Here is a 16,750-nt window from a genome sequence, read left to right as displayed (position 1 = left end):
CATTTTGAGCCAATTTCGCCACAAAAGCTTATTTCTCCAAAAACACCAACAAAGACATAAAATAACCAAATAAGTACAAAATCGAGCACTAACAATATATACAATTGTGACAAATTAGACACATAAATGCGTCTATCACAAGGCAACGCTAACTACATCCTTCCCTCGAAATGCCGAAAGCAATTGAAAAAAGGTCACCAAACGTTTTCCCTGGTAGTAGCGATAATGTGCAAAGAATAAAGAAGGCAGCAAGAGACCTTCATCCCGAGCCTCATCCATCAAACTTTCCGAGTTCACTACAAGATCATCTGAATGGTCATGACAAGACACAAGTTGATTGAACACAATGGGGAGAACCCGAGAAAGGTGTTCAAGATGCACAATTTCTAGAACCAGACGAACACGAAACATTATGGAAGAAAATGAATTAAGATTAAAGATAACTAAAGCCCCTTTTATAGAGAGGGTAATTAATTACAATCATTAATGAGTTCAACGGTCACCCACTTGAGTATAAGACATAAAGGAGAAAACACTGATGAAGTAACCATGGCTAAGCTGCATGCCGTGCGATAGCTTGATCCACCTCCCCAGAGAAAGCGCGGGCTTCATCTATCAAATGACGTGCCATCACGCATTCGGTGTCCATATCCAATAGAAGTTGATAAATACGTCCTAGTACTTCCGGGGAAGCTCTTTCCCGAAGATCCATTTCATGTGTCTTCGACTGCTCCACCCACTCGGCCCAAAGACCAATGATAAACATTCCACTTCTTCACGGACCAATGATAAACGACGAGCCTCTTTTACAGAATCTCCTCTAATCACTAAACTAGGTGACGATCCCAGGAATATCGAATGACCCTATGGATGACAGTGACACGCCACTGCGGGAATATTGGGAAAGGGGAGAGAAGTCAATAAGAAGTGAAGTGTTGGAAATGCCAGATTGATCACGAAGAGGGTATTTATACCAAGGAGAGGGGAAATCTTCAAAACAAACAAAGAAGGACGTCGAAGCCAGTTAAGAAGAGACACGTGGGAAGAGGAAGACACTGTCATAAAATATGGGCCCAAATAAACGAAGAAAGAAGACTTAGGAAAGATATCGAGTCGACGGATCCTCAAAATTCCCGAAATCACAGTTGTTGCACTCTCCTCCGACCAAAGGTTCTTTTTTCCCGCTGGTTTTTGGCCGGTCGAGGTTTTAATGAGGCAACACGGATTCAGAACCCGTGAAGTAACTTTGGCCAGCCAATATGAGTCCAAGACTCGAAGTTGCGATTAACAGGGGCTCCACGGAAGAGAGGACAACCGGAAAGGACGTCCTTAATACAAGCTATGACCGATTGTCAAGCCTGTAAGTCTCGTCAACACAGTCAGGAGGTTAATGTAAACACATGTTTTCGACCAAGAGCCGAGGACATGAATGGGGGCTTCGGGTATTAACCGAAGCCACCATTTACAAGGCCCAAGTCACTATGGACGATGATGCAATACAATTGGGCTGCCCCAAAGGTGGGTTGCCCCGAAGATGATAACCAGTGGGTGCCTAAATAACCTCAGTTGTAATAGTACATGTGTATGGCTAATAATAGAAGACTTAATAGAAAAAGTATTAGGGTACACGTGCCGGAAATTCTCCCAGAAAGAATAGAGTTCTCCAGATAATTGTATTGTGTATTGGGATTCGTCTTCTCATTACCCTATGATAATTTAAGGGTGTTTACAACCGGACATAAAATTGAGACAGACATGTCTTTATATAATCATTATCAGCTATACCGGGGGATGGTTATAAGCATAATCAGAACTTTGATCAATGGAATCAATTTGGTTCATAATCATAATCACACTCTCCATACTGCAACCATGAAAGTTCTACTCAATCTTCTTTTTCTTCAAACAACTAAAAGATTACCGTTACCACCTGGGCTTGTCTCAATCCCAATTATAACAAGTTTCCAATGGCTTAAGAAAATCATTTGCAGATTTAGAACCAATTCTTAAGAATTTCAAAACAAAATACGGACCAATCATAACATTATCAATTGGGCATAGTAAAACAATTTTCACTACAACTTCAAATTTAGCTCATCAAGCCTTCATCCAAAATGGAGCAGTTTTGGCAGATCGTCCACCACCACTAGAAACATCCAAGATTTTTTCATGTAATCAGCATAATATCACTTCAGCTTCTTATGGTCCGTTATGGAGATTACTCAGGAGAAATCTTACTTTTCAGATTCTTCATTCATGCAGGGTCAAATCATTTTCACCTGCTCGAAAATGGGTTCTAAATATAATCAAAGAAAGGTTAAAAACCCCTGTTCTTGTTGCTGATCATTTTCAGTTTGGCATGTTCTGTCTACTTGTTTCTATCTGTTTTGGTGAAAAACTTGATGAAGAAAAGATTAGAGAAATTGAATTTGTTCAGAGAAATTTATTAATGGGGTTTGGTAAATTTCAGATTCTAAATTTTTTCCCTAAATTCAGTAAAATAATTTTCAAGAAAAAATGGGAAGAAATGACTAAGTTAAGAACTGATCAAGAAAAAGTAGTAATTCCTTTGATTAGATCAAGAAGACAAGAAGAACAAAAAATCAAGAAGAAAACTAGTGGCAATCATGAGGAGGAATCTTTGGGATTATGTTATGTTGATTTATTATTGAATCTTGAATTACCTGATGAAGATGAAGAACAAGATGGAAGAAGAAATTTGAGTGAAAATGAAATAGTTAGAGTTTTTGAATGCAGGTACTGATACTAGATCAACAGCTTTACAATGGGTTATGGCTAATTTAGTGAAATTTCAAGAGATTCAATCCAAATTGTTCAACGAAATCAGATCAAATTCTGATGGTGATGAGATTCAAGAAGAAGATTTAAAGAAAATGCCATATTTGAAAGCTGTAATTCTGCAGGCCCATGTCTCTCCAAGGGAAGATGAACATTAGTGCTATTTCTTTTTATTTGTCATTTTTACAGTAAGTTTAATGTGTCGCGCGCCGAGTATAATTTGTGCCGGAGTAATGTCGTATTCGCCAACTGTAAAAGTTTTAGGAGTAATGGTAACTAGTTGAAATGCATATACAGGACAACACAATGTCACAATCTGATGACTGCACTGTGAAAAACTGAAATGCGTCTCAATGTTCTCAGTTAAATAATAAAAAGGAAAAGAAAATAGTTCTGAATTCTGACAAAATACAAAGGAAATGCCTGGTGCAAGATCTAAAAATAGTGTAAAGCTTTGCATTCATAGAAACAGCCTTCATGGGACATTGTTTAAATACATTTTGTCAGTATTCAGTCTAAACTTACTGGGTTCATGTTCTGTCTTCACTGTACTAAGTGCATAGTTTCCTTTGTTGCCATTGCTGAAAGTGATGAGATTTCAGATGCTTCTCGGACAGCACCGTGTTCACCTGAAAGAATATGTCGATTTAATAAGAAAGTACTAGCAAATGAGTTATTTCACAACAATACAATTCCATCAAATTGCGGGTGATTTATAGCACGGTTGTAAATAAAATTCCAAATGCCTATGACTAAACCGTCTATTATAAATAAAAATCCAATTGGCTACTGTTCTTGCATTTTGTAAGGGTTTGTGTTCATACACATTCCCTTTAGGCCAGGAGACTTATAAAGATAGACCCACCAGTGGTGGTAGTGGACGCAGAGCTGAATGAACTGAACCTATAACGGCTAAGCACATATTGAAGTTAAAGAAAGAGAACTAAGTATTTCATATCTGCTAGTACTTGCTCAAAGGCTATCAAGGATAGAATTTCCTCACTTTCAATAGAATCCTCAATTCAACTTCGTGATTGTGGACCCGATGCCTCTGACCTACTTGAGCATATATTCTCAATGTAAAACAGTTATATATCTATAACAACACATTAGCCGACTACATAAAGCAGAAGGCAACAGGAAACATTTTGTTTATTTTTCACCAAGCAATTTTATGCAAATGCAAATCCATCCCAATAGAAATAAAACCAGATTATAAGCAACCTTCAAACAGTAAGTGATGTGCAATACATTGTGAATGAAAACATGGGTGTTCAGAATGAACATAGTAATGGTGATGTTCAATCCTACTGGTACCCTCAACGAATCGTAAAACGTTACCCCGGTATCAGATTACGGTTCTTAGAGAGTGGCAGAGTAACGTGCAACATTGAGAAAGAAAGACTACTAGAAGATTTGCTTACATTCCTTACAACTAGTTCTGTATAACCTCATGAGACTAACAATTTTCTTTTACATTTCAGGCTTTAACCAAAAATAAATAATTATCTTTACCAGGATCTGCTTTTCCAACTAATTCTATTTTGGAGCACTGTGAACGCATCTCAAAATTTTAATGGACAAAAGGATTTGAGTACTGGTAATAGCCTCAAACGATGGCTATACCTGTCCAACAATGTTGAACACCCACAACAGCCAGTGATTACCCATGCTCCCGAAGCAATCTGATAATTGCTGTGAAATACTGAAATAAACCTCAATAACGGTTCTCAGTTAAAATAAACTAAAATAGGAAATAGCTCAGAATTCTGATCATAATCCAAAGGCAATGCTTGCTGGAAGATTTAGACATACTGTAAAGTTTTTCATACATAGAAACAGCCTCCATGGACCTTTGTTTTAAACACATTTGTTCGTCTAAACTTAAAGGGTCATGTTGTGCACTTCTCTGGTGGTATGCTGCTCATCTGATAAGAATACATTGAAGTAGTAAGGAAGTACTAGCAACTGAGTTATTTCACAACAATATAGTAATTCCATTTCCATCAAACTGTAGGTGGTTTATAGAGTGCAAGGCTTTTCTTCCGCACCAAATGCCTATGACTAAGCTGTTTATTATACATAAAATCTAACTGACTCTTTTTCTAATTTTCTTGCTTTATGTAGGAATTTTTATTCACACGCATTCCCTTTGGGCCAAGAGCAATTCCTTACAAAGATAGAGCCACCAGTGGTGGTAGTGTAAGTGATGCTGAATGAACTGAAGCTATAGTGGCTAGGCGCGTAACAAAGTCAAAGAGAACTAACTCTGGTAGTGGAAGCGGTGCTGAATGAACTGAAGCTATAGTAGCTAGGCGCGTAACTAAGTCTGGTAGCGGAAGAGGTGCTGATAGTGGCTGAGCGCGTAACTAAGTCAAAGAGAACTAAGTTTTTCATATCCACTAGTACTTGGTTAAAGGCTTCCTAGGATAGAATTTCCTCATAGTTTTGGAGACACTATAAGGATCACATTAGCCAACCACATAGTTTAGAAGCCAACATGCACATACCACATCATTTTTTTATGCTACAGAGGTGCTAAGTCGGCGCATAAGATTACCAGGACAAGCGGGCGTGGAAAAAGTTGAAATATGAATGAGTTTTCAAAGATGCAAATCCATTTAAATACAAAACAGAACCAGAAAATGATCAACCTTCAAACGAGTGATGCGCAATACATTGTGAATGAAAATTGTAATGGTGATGTTGAATCCTATTGGTATCCTAAAGTATAGTAAAACGTTACCAAAGTATCAGACTGTAGTACAATAACGTGCAACATTGAGAAAGACAGACTAATAGAGAGAAGTCGACTTGCTGGAAGATTTCCTTACATTCCAAAGCAACAGACACTCAGTCACATCCTATTCCTGCCCAAGGAATGGTGCTACTTGCTACGTTATCTATATAGGCAATTTGGCATTACATAGCTTTAGAGATGCTTTACGAATCATATTAGCTAACCACAAAGTGCAGAAGCTGACATGTACCAGCACATTTTCTACTAACTCATGCTATTCTGAAGAAGCGAAAATGCTTAATGTCCCCCCAAAATCCTCCTCCAAACTTTTCCCCCAATAGGTGTCAACCTGGCATTACTGGTTCATGGCATTTGTGTGGGACACACAGCTCCAAAAGGGTTCACCATTGATGACACCTAACGGGGGAAAAGTTGGGGGGAAGATTTAGGGGGATAACAAGCAGCTATGATTTTGAAGTATCCGCATAAAGAGCATGGCCATAGAACTAATTCTGCATAAACTTCACCATTAGCCATTTGGTAGTCGGTATATCCAAACCATATGGAGCTGCTCTATCGATAACATCATAAGACTAGCAATTTTCCATTTTGCATTTCAGGTTTTAAACAAAAAAATCTTTATGTGTTGAACACCCACATCAGCCAGCAATAATCATGCTCCCAAATCCCTCTAAGGTTATCAGCAACTGATTATAAAATAAAGTGATTTATGGGAGGGATGGAGGATGAATATACCTCTACTGACAAGGAATGGCAAGCCTTACAAACACCAAGATTCACTATTAACTTAACAAAGATCTGAGCTTGAATCCTATGTGCAAGTTTTGACAATGCCCCAGTGGCAGTCAATCAGTACTACTAGTAATTACACGAAAACGCACCCTAATTGCAGATTCAGTAAGGATAAATATGTTACCTTTTCTGCATTCATCCAACTCCTCTTCACAAAACCACATTTGCTCAGCTCTCTTTAGCTCCAGTATTAGCAGAAGAAGAAAGGGGTTGTTGTTGTTGTAATCTTAAATTCCTAAGATGATCGATCCAATTAGATTCAGGAACTTTATTGCTCCAATCCGGAACAAACCCTTGTAATGAAATCCCCCGCATAGCATCCATGATTCGGTTCGAACTCTCAGGAGTTAATGGAGCTTTACGACGATTCTCATCTTCTTTAAAAGCTCTTGAAATTTCTGAATTTGTAGCTCCTTCAATCTCCTCTTCTTCTTCTTCTTCTTCTTCTTCTTCTTCTTCTTCTTCTTCTTCTTCTTCTTCTTCTTCTTCTTCTTCTTCTTCTTCTTCTTCTTCTTCACTGATTTCAGGTTCAGAGTGACCATTAGAGAGAATTTGAATACCTAGGTTTGGATCAGAATCGTTTTCGTCTTCATCATCAGAAGAAATTGGTTGGTAGTAATCAGGATTATCATCTAGGTTGATCTCAGAATCGCTTTCATCAGCATCCTGTGGGAACTCATTGTTGGATATTGACATTTATAAATTGGGTAGAGAGAAAACAGAATAGTACATAAAAAGAGAAAAATAATGCAACTGCTGGTGGCTAATAATAGTGCCGGATGGGCCGTGCTTGTTTTTCGGATTTGGACCTCACTTAAGGCCGATGATACATGTATAAGAGTCTGTCGTCTTTTTCAGTTGGTTATTTTGGGTGCAAGTTGGCCAACATGAATAGATACTAGTCGTCCTGAGGTTTTTTTCGTAATAGAAATCAATGGGTAGCTTCGGGTTCTTATTACTTCCGCGCGCTTGGTTGTTGCAACAGAGCAGTAGATGTATTTCTACACTAGACTCATTTTTTTTTCATCATCGTATTTACTGATTAATATTATGTAATATACCTTGGCAAGGTACTAGACCACTGGTGCTTGCTAGTCTTCCTTAGCTCACCATTTGCAAAGTTTGGCCAAAACTGATCCTCAATTGGCCAAACCAAGAAGAGAACAAACTAGGATGCTTTTAGATTTCAATTGGCCGTTCCGAGGATGCTTGGAATCTGGCCTTTCAACTTCCGGTCAATTTAGCCGATTCTTTGTTTCGTAGGCAAGTAGTTTGGGGCATTTGACCCCATTTCACTTAGAATAAAACAAATTATATTCGGAGGACATTTGAATAGCAGATCAAATGAAGAATTATTACAACTTACACATAAACACATACGGTATAAGCTGATTCCTATTATGACTGTAAAATCACTCGTTAGAAGGCACCAAAACCTAATGTCCGAGAAAGTGCTTAGGATCTGAACTAGTTAATCCATGAACATCAATATGGTCCCTTTTTAACTTAGAGCTCCCAGATCCAGCATTGTGACCCGATTAACCGGAGTTGGTTCACGGAGAAACACCAGAAATAATGAAGATCACATATATATTTGGGTTCCAGAAATGCTTTTGAAAGGATATATCATTATGAGAAATGGATTTGTGCTGAATGTAAGATTGTATTTCATCCATAACCCCATTCTCTTGTTCTTAATTAGTAACATTAATTAGAAGAAATTATCTCTAATCACAGCCATGTAAAGTATTTATGCGTATTAATATAATTTAATTTTCCATCAAAAATAGAATTCGATAGCCAGAGGCACGGTATAAAATATCTTATTTCATTATTGAAATTCTAAAATCTTGAAATCGAGCGATTATTAATTTCGAAGTCGCTTCCTCGAAGATATTTCACAACAATAATACAGCTAGCATATTCATCCAGATGGATATAGTGATCTATATCTCTCAAGGCTTGAGATTATCGGTAGTACTACTAGTACTTGTTGTAGTCGTCGATTCAGCAGCAAAAGGCTTTGGCTGGAACAGCAGATTAGCAACAATTGTGGCAATTACCTCTGTAGTACCCACCACGGTCACAACAACCATGTCGGCACCCACCACGCCCGTTGCCACCTCCATTTCGTCCTTTGTTTCCACCTCCATTGCCACCCTGGTATCCACCTCCTTTGTACCCACCTCCATTTCCTCCCTTGTTTCCACCTCGATTGCCGCCTTTGTACCCACCTCCATTTCCTCCCTTGTTTCCACCTCGATTGCCACCTTGGTACCCACCTCTATTTCCTCCTTTGTACCCGCCTCTATTGCCACCTTGATGCCCATCACCATTAATAAACTTTGGATAATCTGGATCATATACACCATAGTCCTCAGGTGTCTCCTCTACTTCTGCAATACACGACGATGGTAAGAATTAATATCGGAATTTGATGCTAATCATAAATAAACAAAATTCACAAATTTCATGGTAAGAATTAATATCGGAATTTAGTGGTGAGTAGTGTACGTGTTGGTGGAAATTGTGGTCGATATGAAAATGCAGTTGGGTTATTGCGCTTGGGGGGGTCTCCATAATAAATAAGTATTCCAAAACCAATCTTATCTTCTCAAAACTCCCTTCAATTCTTTGAGATATATTAACCATTATAAAGGTAGATAGTACTTCCCAACCATATCTTGGAAGTTTTGGTCAGACTTTCCGCACAATTGTGTTGTAATTGACTTTTGGTTTCAATGCAGACAATTTTTCTGATGGATAAAAAGAAGAGAAGGCCTGGTATATGGATGATGCTGATGTCGGAAAATTTTAATGGCATCCCTACACATGCTCGATGGGGCTTAGAAGGCAATTAATGGCATCCTTGTTGATATTTCTCAAAGAAGAAAACCAATAGGAGCTCCTTGATTTGGCAATAGCCAACAAGTACTGAAAATTACTGGTACTCATTATTTGAAAAACTGAAGTCTCACACAATGGTACTGAACAGAAAAATACTGATTCTAGCATTGTACTTGCTTGCCTATGTACAAACAAGATAGTTTTGATGTAATCTTGCAGGTAAATTTAAAGAGAACAACTAATAAAAAATACTATAAAAGAGAGTATTCTCAACTACTACATAAGTTTTGCAATTGACTTCAAACACATGACAGACCGAAATAATATACTATAACTTTAACAAAAACTAGGTTCCCCGGAGCAGAACTAGTTTTTTCTTTTATATGGATCCCTTTTCGCAGATGAGTTTGGATTATTTATTTTTCTTGGATGCTGCCATTTTGTGCAATTTCAAGTTTTTCTAATTTCACAATCAAGTCTTGTTTGATTTCCTCAACCATTTCAAGGATGTGCCATAACCTCCAATACAGCCTTACAGTGTCATTGTTTACATATATTAACTACAATTAATAGACTAATCACTAATCCATTTCAAGCTTGTCAAACTTCCAACTCAAGAATTTCCCAAACATTTCCCTCAATTTCAAAACCTGCAGTACATGTCAATGGTGAACATATATGGCTACAACAGAAAATTTAGATTATCAGTGCATATTCAAGCACATCGGATGGCCTGCCTGCAAGATAAGAACTCGACAAGTTAGTTAAATTGTAAAGCAAAAACACAAATGTAGTGATATATCTTGAGTTTCTCCTCATTTAATTTTTGTGGTTCCTTGGCTATTTCCGATCTTATAAACTCGATCTCCTTCCTCTTGAGCATCTGATAATAATTGCATATCAAAAGTAAAATTAAACATGAATGCTGCCACAGATCAAAATCCCACTCCTTTAATTAAGAGTCGGCTGAGCAAAATTACAACAACAATAATACATCATTACATCCCCATCTCTTCCCTTACGGTCTTTGGTTCCAAAAGGTATTCGTTATCTGCATCTCCAAGGAAATCAACCACGTTAAATTGATGGGTAGGATCGGTTGACATGGTTATATTGACATAATCCGTTGACATGGTTATAGTTTTTTTTACTGAACCTAAACGGCAAGGAATTTGAAGCTAAGTTTTTGGTGACATGTTCTTCTTATAAGTCTCTACATTCCAACCAAAAATGAGAGCATTCCGAGATGTATAAAACCGCCATCTACGATTTTGAATATTAACCGTTGAAGATTAACGGTTGAAATTAAAATTTGTGGATGATGAAGTTTCATGTTTCGGAATACTCTCATTTTTGGTAGGAATGTAGAGTTTTATACGAGGAACATGTCACCAAAAGATTAACTTCAAATTCATAGCCGGTTGAGCTCGGTAGAAAAAATGACGCAAAAATGTGAAGATTATGTCAATATAACCATGTAAACGGATCGCACCCCTAAATTGATTCACAAGCATTAACAAGAAAGAAAATTAAGAAAACAGTTTTCCGACATATTTTATTTCATCGATTTTATTCATACAAGTTAAAATGAATAAAATTGAATGATGATCATTACAGTGAAGTGAGCTGAATTTGAAATTGGGTGATTCTTTATGGAACGGCATTACAGTTCTGAGAAATACAAAGAATCAGATCTAATTTATATCTACTATCTGGTGTGGATAAATCCGAAACCAAACAAGCTTAAAAAAAGTTTCAGATGAGAAGTCCGACGACCAGTGAATAAATTAAAATTTAACATTTGAGAGGAGAAATCATAGTGCGAGGAGCTTTGTTGTTGATAGTGCCACCACTTGTTTCTGCCAGGGCGCCCCCGAATGAGATAGAGTGAATTGTTGTCTGTGTTTAGGGTTTCTTTCCTTCGGAGACAAACCGAAGGAAGGTTAAGCATGCATCCACTTATAAGGATTTGAGATCATACCATTTGATCCAACGGCTGTTAAGTACTTTATTTCTGTTTGGGTTGAATTATATATTTATATTGGTGCACATCATTTTAACATTGAAGGAAATAATGCATTTTAAGGTTACAAGGTGACTAACAATACTCGTTTCTATACACTGGTAAATACAATTGAAATGAGGCACATCCTACAAGCAACGGGTATAGATCCATATGGATGCAATAATTTAGCTCTATTTCTTGACAACAAAATTAAAAAGATCTAAGTCAAGACGGCAGTGTTGAATATTTTCTTGTCATTTCTACAGCACAAACCTGATGACTAATTGCTTCAAACTTTTGCTGCAGATTTGATGCATACGCCAATTAACTTTGAAACTCTTATTGAAGTAATGTCAAACTTGATTTGAAAATTCACAACCAAAGAAGATATAATATCCCATCTTTATCCTTTATGCTTTAAACCTTTTTTTTTTGAAGGCAAAAAGAGAGGGACTTATGTCATGCAGTTGCCTCTCGCACAAATACAAGTAGCATGGGGGTTACAGAACAGAAAATTTGCATCATAACTTAATAAATTAAACAGATATTGTGAACTATTGTGTTGAAGTTTTTAAACATTCCTCTAACATCTTCCTATCAAAGTCTTTGGTCATGTCAATCTTTAATCTTGCATACTGTAAGGAACCAAAATGTTCTTATGCCGGAGAGTTTTCAAAGTTGACATAGAATTATGAAAAGTTGCTTATAACTGACAAAGATCTTATCAAACAAAAACACTCCACACCGTTGGGTTGGTACACATCCGAGCAAATTGGTAACCTAATACCATCCGTTTAAAACTGTTTCACTGAAAGTTCTAATTATTTGACTATATAGTAATTTCTAAAGTAAATGCCACTTATTTTGGCACCAATTCGCTCCAGCGCCTTCTTTTGAGCTTCTGAGTTGAACTTGATGTTTAAGGTCTCATAGGGCCATAATAATTCTGGAAGGTAAAATAAAACATGATTGTTGCCACAGATCAGAATTCACTATTTTAAGAGGAGTCCGTCTAAGAAAAATTATTACAATAATAACAGTCTTTGGTAGAAGCAATTCAAGAAATTACGAAAGATATTAATCCTCCTATTTCAATAAACACAACAAATTGATTTACAAGCATGAACAAGAAAGAAATTAAGAAAACATTTATCAGCAAAATTATTTCATTAATCTTATGACTACTGTGCCCTTAAAATTACAACATAGAAACTGAACTGAAATTGAACGATGATCATTGCAGTGAATCAGATTTAGCTAACCACTATTGTTTACAGAGATTTGGTAGTCGGAACTAGAGATGTAAGGTGAATTAGAAATATGGCTATTCTAATTCACCTTACTTCAGATTAAACAGAATGCTCCAATGCATCTATTTTATTGAGCAGATTTAGATCAAACAGAATGCCACCGATAGTAAGAATGGAAAAAAAATTAAACAAAATTAAAATCCTGAGAGGAAATATCACAATGCTTTGTTGTTGGTGGTGATGATCTTGAACCTCCTCCACTTCATCTGCCATGATTTTGTTGCCGCCACTGGAATGATTTTTAGGGTTTTCTTGACTTCTCTATCACAGTTCTACTATTTATAAGGATTTGAGAGCTGCCAGTTTGATTTCAGGTCAACTTATCACCCGCTTATAAAAGTTCCGTCCCTGATCAAACGGCTGTAATGTATTTTATTACTGACCGTACTTTTCTAACTGGGATATCTAATCTATACTGTCATGTTATCTGTTTTAAGGCTACAATGCGAATACCCGTCTCTGAACACCGGCACGTCCTTTTCCTACTGGCTACTGCAGTGCAAACAAACACCGGCACATTGATGCAATAAGTCAGCTGTATTTCTTATAACAAAATTAAGTAATGGACAGGTTGCGCACTAATTTTACGATTTTTTTTTTCACTTCTTTTAACCTTTTACGAATCAACTAAAGTCAAGATGGCAGCGTTGGTTTTTTTCTTCTCATTTCCACCAGACAGACCTGATGAGTGATGACTACCCCATACTTAAAATTTTTGCTGCAAATTTTGATGCAGCGCCCATTAACTTTGATTGCCCTTGCGAGCCTTGCGAAACAATACGTCTACCAAATGATAAGACCTTAATAGAAGGCTATAGAAGTAAAAACCTCTAATTACGGAGGCTAGATATACAATTATGGCGTGCACCCTAGTTCCCATACAACAAGAGGCAATAATAAGACCTAACGCGCGTCATATTGGGAAAACCTAGTTAACATGGCTCAGGTGAAAGCTACACCAATCCTGGAGCCTGAGTCATGGAGATTTCGGGTGAAACAAATGCCCATCCATTAGAGCGCCTTAGTTGAAAGACTAAGGTAAGAAGCTCTCTACTAAGGAGTGCAGAAACTCGATCAAGGCGCCAAGGTACATGGTTGAGTCAAGATTTCCTGGGGCGTCTGGAGCGTACCTAGCCGCTCTTGATAAGTCTTGACTATGATGCACTCGGTCCAAAGAATCCCCACTTAGGGTGCGGTCTGGTAACCATAAGCCACATCGGTGGAAGGATAAGAGACCGCGAAAAAAACTGATTGTTGCATCACTGGATGGGAGGAGCCCACCCTAACCCGGTAGGGGTAAGCCTCCTTGAAAGGGCAATCAGGGGGAATATAAGGACGACACCCTCCATTAGGGAGCTGAATTGTGTCAATGACACAAATATCATGAAGTTTTTTACTCACGGGAGTATTAAGGCTTGTCGTATTTGTGCAATAATAAACATACAAAAGCAAAAATGTTGTAAAACCATAAGGCGAAATCAATGGGTCATTACACGGAAATGTAAAGACTTCTTGCGATTTCGTCGCACAGAAACAAAATTGATTTTGGGATAAGTACTTTATTTAGGATGGCTTAATAAGACCCATACGAATTACAATTCACATTAAAATCATTTTTGCAGGAGATATTAAAAGAGGAGATTTTATCGCACAACATATCAAGTGTGCGTAATTTATACAGGACTATGCGTAATCACCAACATCAATACCCTGAGACAATCATAGCGCGAGTATAAGATAATAGTCTAACGGACTTACCAGCATATTTCTCACAAGAAATATAATAAGAGGCAAGTATGGGAATTAAAACAAGCGATATATTATCTTCCTTGTCCAGAAATAAATGTTAAAGATAGAAAGATGTTTCAAGAACACCAAGATAAAACAACAAGGAGGAAAAGCTAAATATTATCAGAAGGCATGCCTTGATTAACAATGGAAGCTTCGGCATTGACTTCGCTGTCAGGATCTTTGGATAAACCTTCACCAGATTGGTCCTTTTCAAGCTGACTTTCTTGAATGGGAGCTTCAAGATCTCCTTCTTCATCGCTCACATGCTCATAGTCACTATCAGGCTCTGGAAGTTGCTCGTCATCGCTTATATCAAGAGATGGGATGGTCACCAAAGGAAGAGATTTCTCCAAAAGAATTTTGTTCATAAGAGTTTGATCTTTAACATGAGCTCCTCGAGCAACATTCTTCTCATCATTTCTCCGGCCAATCTGAAAGAAGCTTTGGAGACACAAGTATCTCCTCTCTGCTCGACCACGAGAATAAGTAAGCGTAGGGGAGAGCTTCGCGCGTTCCTTGCGAATCTTAGCCAAATTTGATCCTCAGCTGAGAAATGGTGGTTAGATACGATTTCTCAGATTCTGCAAGAATAATACAAGATTATAATAGGAGCGAAGTTTTCGCAAGAGTGAGATTTAAATAATAATCAAAAGGACAAGTAAAACTGAGGCAGTCATCCACGGGTGACTACCTTGTCTCTGAGAAAGAAGGTATCGAGACAAAGAAAAACTACTATCTTTCATATTCTCCATAGCCTAATCAAAATCATCACCATCCAAACCCTTCAGACGAGATCAAATTTTCTTTTCATCATGAGCAAGGGAGACCTTTTCTTTCACAAGGGAATCATGAGATTCTTTTAGCTGCGTGTGTTCCTCTTTAAGCTGGTCCATCCTCACAGTTAGATATATCTTACTTTGAATAATTTTTTCATTTTTTGTGGGTAATATCCTCGACTATTCATTAGTTTGCGAAGAGATTCTTCTTGACTATCACAAATTTTCTGGAGAATTAGGTATTGACGCGAGAACATTGCTTCTTTATTCAAGAAAGATCGCTTCTCCAGTGATAAACCTTCATTCTCATCTGACAAAGTTTGATGTCTTAAATCAGCATTGTGTAACAATTTAGATAGATGGGAAAATTGGGAGCTTAATGTCTCATTCTGTTGAACTAATAATTTATTTTCATTTGTTAGATTATCAATCTGATCAAGCGAATATGAACGCTCATTATCTAACTGGTTTATCTGGCTCTGCAACTTTTCATTGTCCGCACGAGCATCTTCAGCGAAAAATTGAAAATCATACTTCTCCAAAATGCGCCTCTGGTTTAGATATTAATATACGCCCAAGGAAATTCAAAATACATGGATACAAAACATAAGCTATTCTTGAGAAGAGTCGCACAAGAACAAGAAGTGAGTACCTCTAAGGTTTTGATTTTTGTTGCGAAGGTTCTCAGACTCAAGAGCCATAGTCTAGAATTCCCCCTTCAGCTTACTAAGATCGATTTCAAGTGCGACATTTCAACGCGAGAGCTCTAGTATGGTATAACCAGACTCAAAATATCCTTCAGTTGGAACCATGCGACGACGAGCATCCTAAAAGAAAAAACAGTGCAAAGGTAAGTACAAAGAGGCATCGCATGACAAAGAAAAATATAAGCGAAAAAATGCTCACCAAGAAGTCAAGAGCAACATGAACGCTTGGATCAACTTGTGAGAAGATTTATCTCCTTGTGGGCTTGTTCGGTGGAGAATCACATAACAACTTGTTTAAAGCATCGTAGGTACGAAGCTTAGAAGGATCACTAATGGACAATTGTGCGGCACTGATGATTTCAGATAAAACCCGAGGAGCAGAGCTCGCTTCTACCAACACTCCCGTATCAATAGGGATAGCTTGAAAAGAAGAGGTATTAGAGGAAGAAGGGGAAGTAACAGAAGCAACATTTCCGCTTCGAAATAATCAAGGTGCATGCCGCTCTCACTAGGGACTGCCAGTGATATACTGGAGGAAGGTGGGGATGACGAATTTAACTTGATGCCAGTGATATCCAAAGGAAGTCTAAAACTTTCACCGTTATTCTAAGTTTTCATATTCCGACTCTATTTAACTTGATGGATTTATAGTAGTAAGAAATGTGAGAAAGAATTACTAAAGAGTTACAAGTTTTTTCTCATAAGTTCTTTTGTTACCACAAATTTAGAGTTCGCCGTTTAGCAGGCTTCACGAAATTTTCACATCTATATCCTCATATACATCCTTCAATTTTCCATATTCGTTTTGATGAACTTTGTTTTGGTAACCAAATCATAAGAAGATGAATCTTTAGTACGATGGTGATTGATGTCATAATGGTTCGGAAATAACATTGATGCATTGATATTGGAAAAAGTGAACTTTATATCCAATAGAGTTTTTGCTTATGTTAATGCGAAGT

At 37.5% G+C, this 16,750-nt stretch overlaps 2 protein-coding genes and 1 pseudogene across 3 annotated transcripts; 1 reads left to right on the top strand and 2 right to left on the bottom strand.

The window, feature by feature from the left end:
* The first annotated feature begins 1,872 nt into the window (after positions 1-1,872).
* On the top strand, positions 1,873-2,957 carry LOC113311161 (annotated as a pseudogene).
* Positions 2,958-3,105: 148 nt separating this feature from the next.
* Positions 3,106-7,059, bottom strand: LOC113313926 (NAD-dependent protein deacetylase HST1-like). 2 transcript variants are annotated; one of them, XM_026562699.1, is made up of 3 exons: positions 6,869-7,059; positions 6,477-6,805; positions 3,106-3,428 (listed from the first exon to the last, which is right to left on the bottom strand). In XM_026562699.1, the coding sequence occupies exons 1-2, from the start codon at positions 7,046-7,048 to the stop codon at positions 6,521-6,523; spliced, it is 465 nt and encodes a 154-aa protein (XP_026418484.1). In that variant the 5' UTR covers positions 7,049-7,059; the 3' UTR covers positions 3,106-3,428; positions 6,477-6,520. The 2 variants fall into 2 exon arrangements, with proteins under 2 accessions (XP_026418484.1, XP_026418483.1); XM_026562698.1 differs by having other exon boundaries at positions 6,477-7,059.
* A 1,105-nt stretch (positions 7,060-8,164) lies between these two features.
* On the bottom strand, positions 8,165-8,918 carry LOC113308683. The gene is made up of 2 exons (XM_026557151.1): positions 8,867-8,918; positions 8,165-8,748 (listed from the first exon to the last, which is right to left on the bottom strand). The coding sequence occupies exon 2, from the start codon at positions 8,722-8,724 to the stop codon at positions 8,308-8,310; it is 417 nt and encodes a 138-aa protein (XP_026412936.1). The 5' UTR covers positions 8,725-8,748; positions 8,867-8,918; the 3' UTR covers positions 8,165-8,307.
* Between the last annotated feature and the right edge of the window lie 7,832 nt (positions 8,919-16,750).

This window comes from Papaver somniferum, chromosome 9, assembly GCF_003573695.1.
Source record: "Papaver somniferum cultivar HN1 chromosome 9, ASM357369v1, whole genome shotgun sequence".
Lineage (NCBI taxonomy): Eukaryota > Viridiplantae > Streptophyta > Magnoliopsida > Ranunculales > Papaveraceae > Papaver > Papaver somniferum.
The sequence above is the reverse complement of the archived record's forward strand: the minus strand, read 5'-3'. Positions and strand labels throughout refer to the sequence as shown.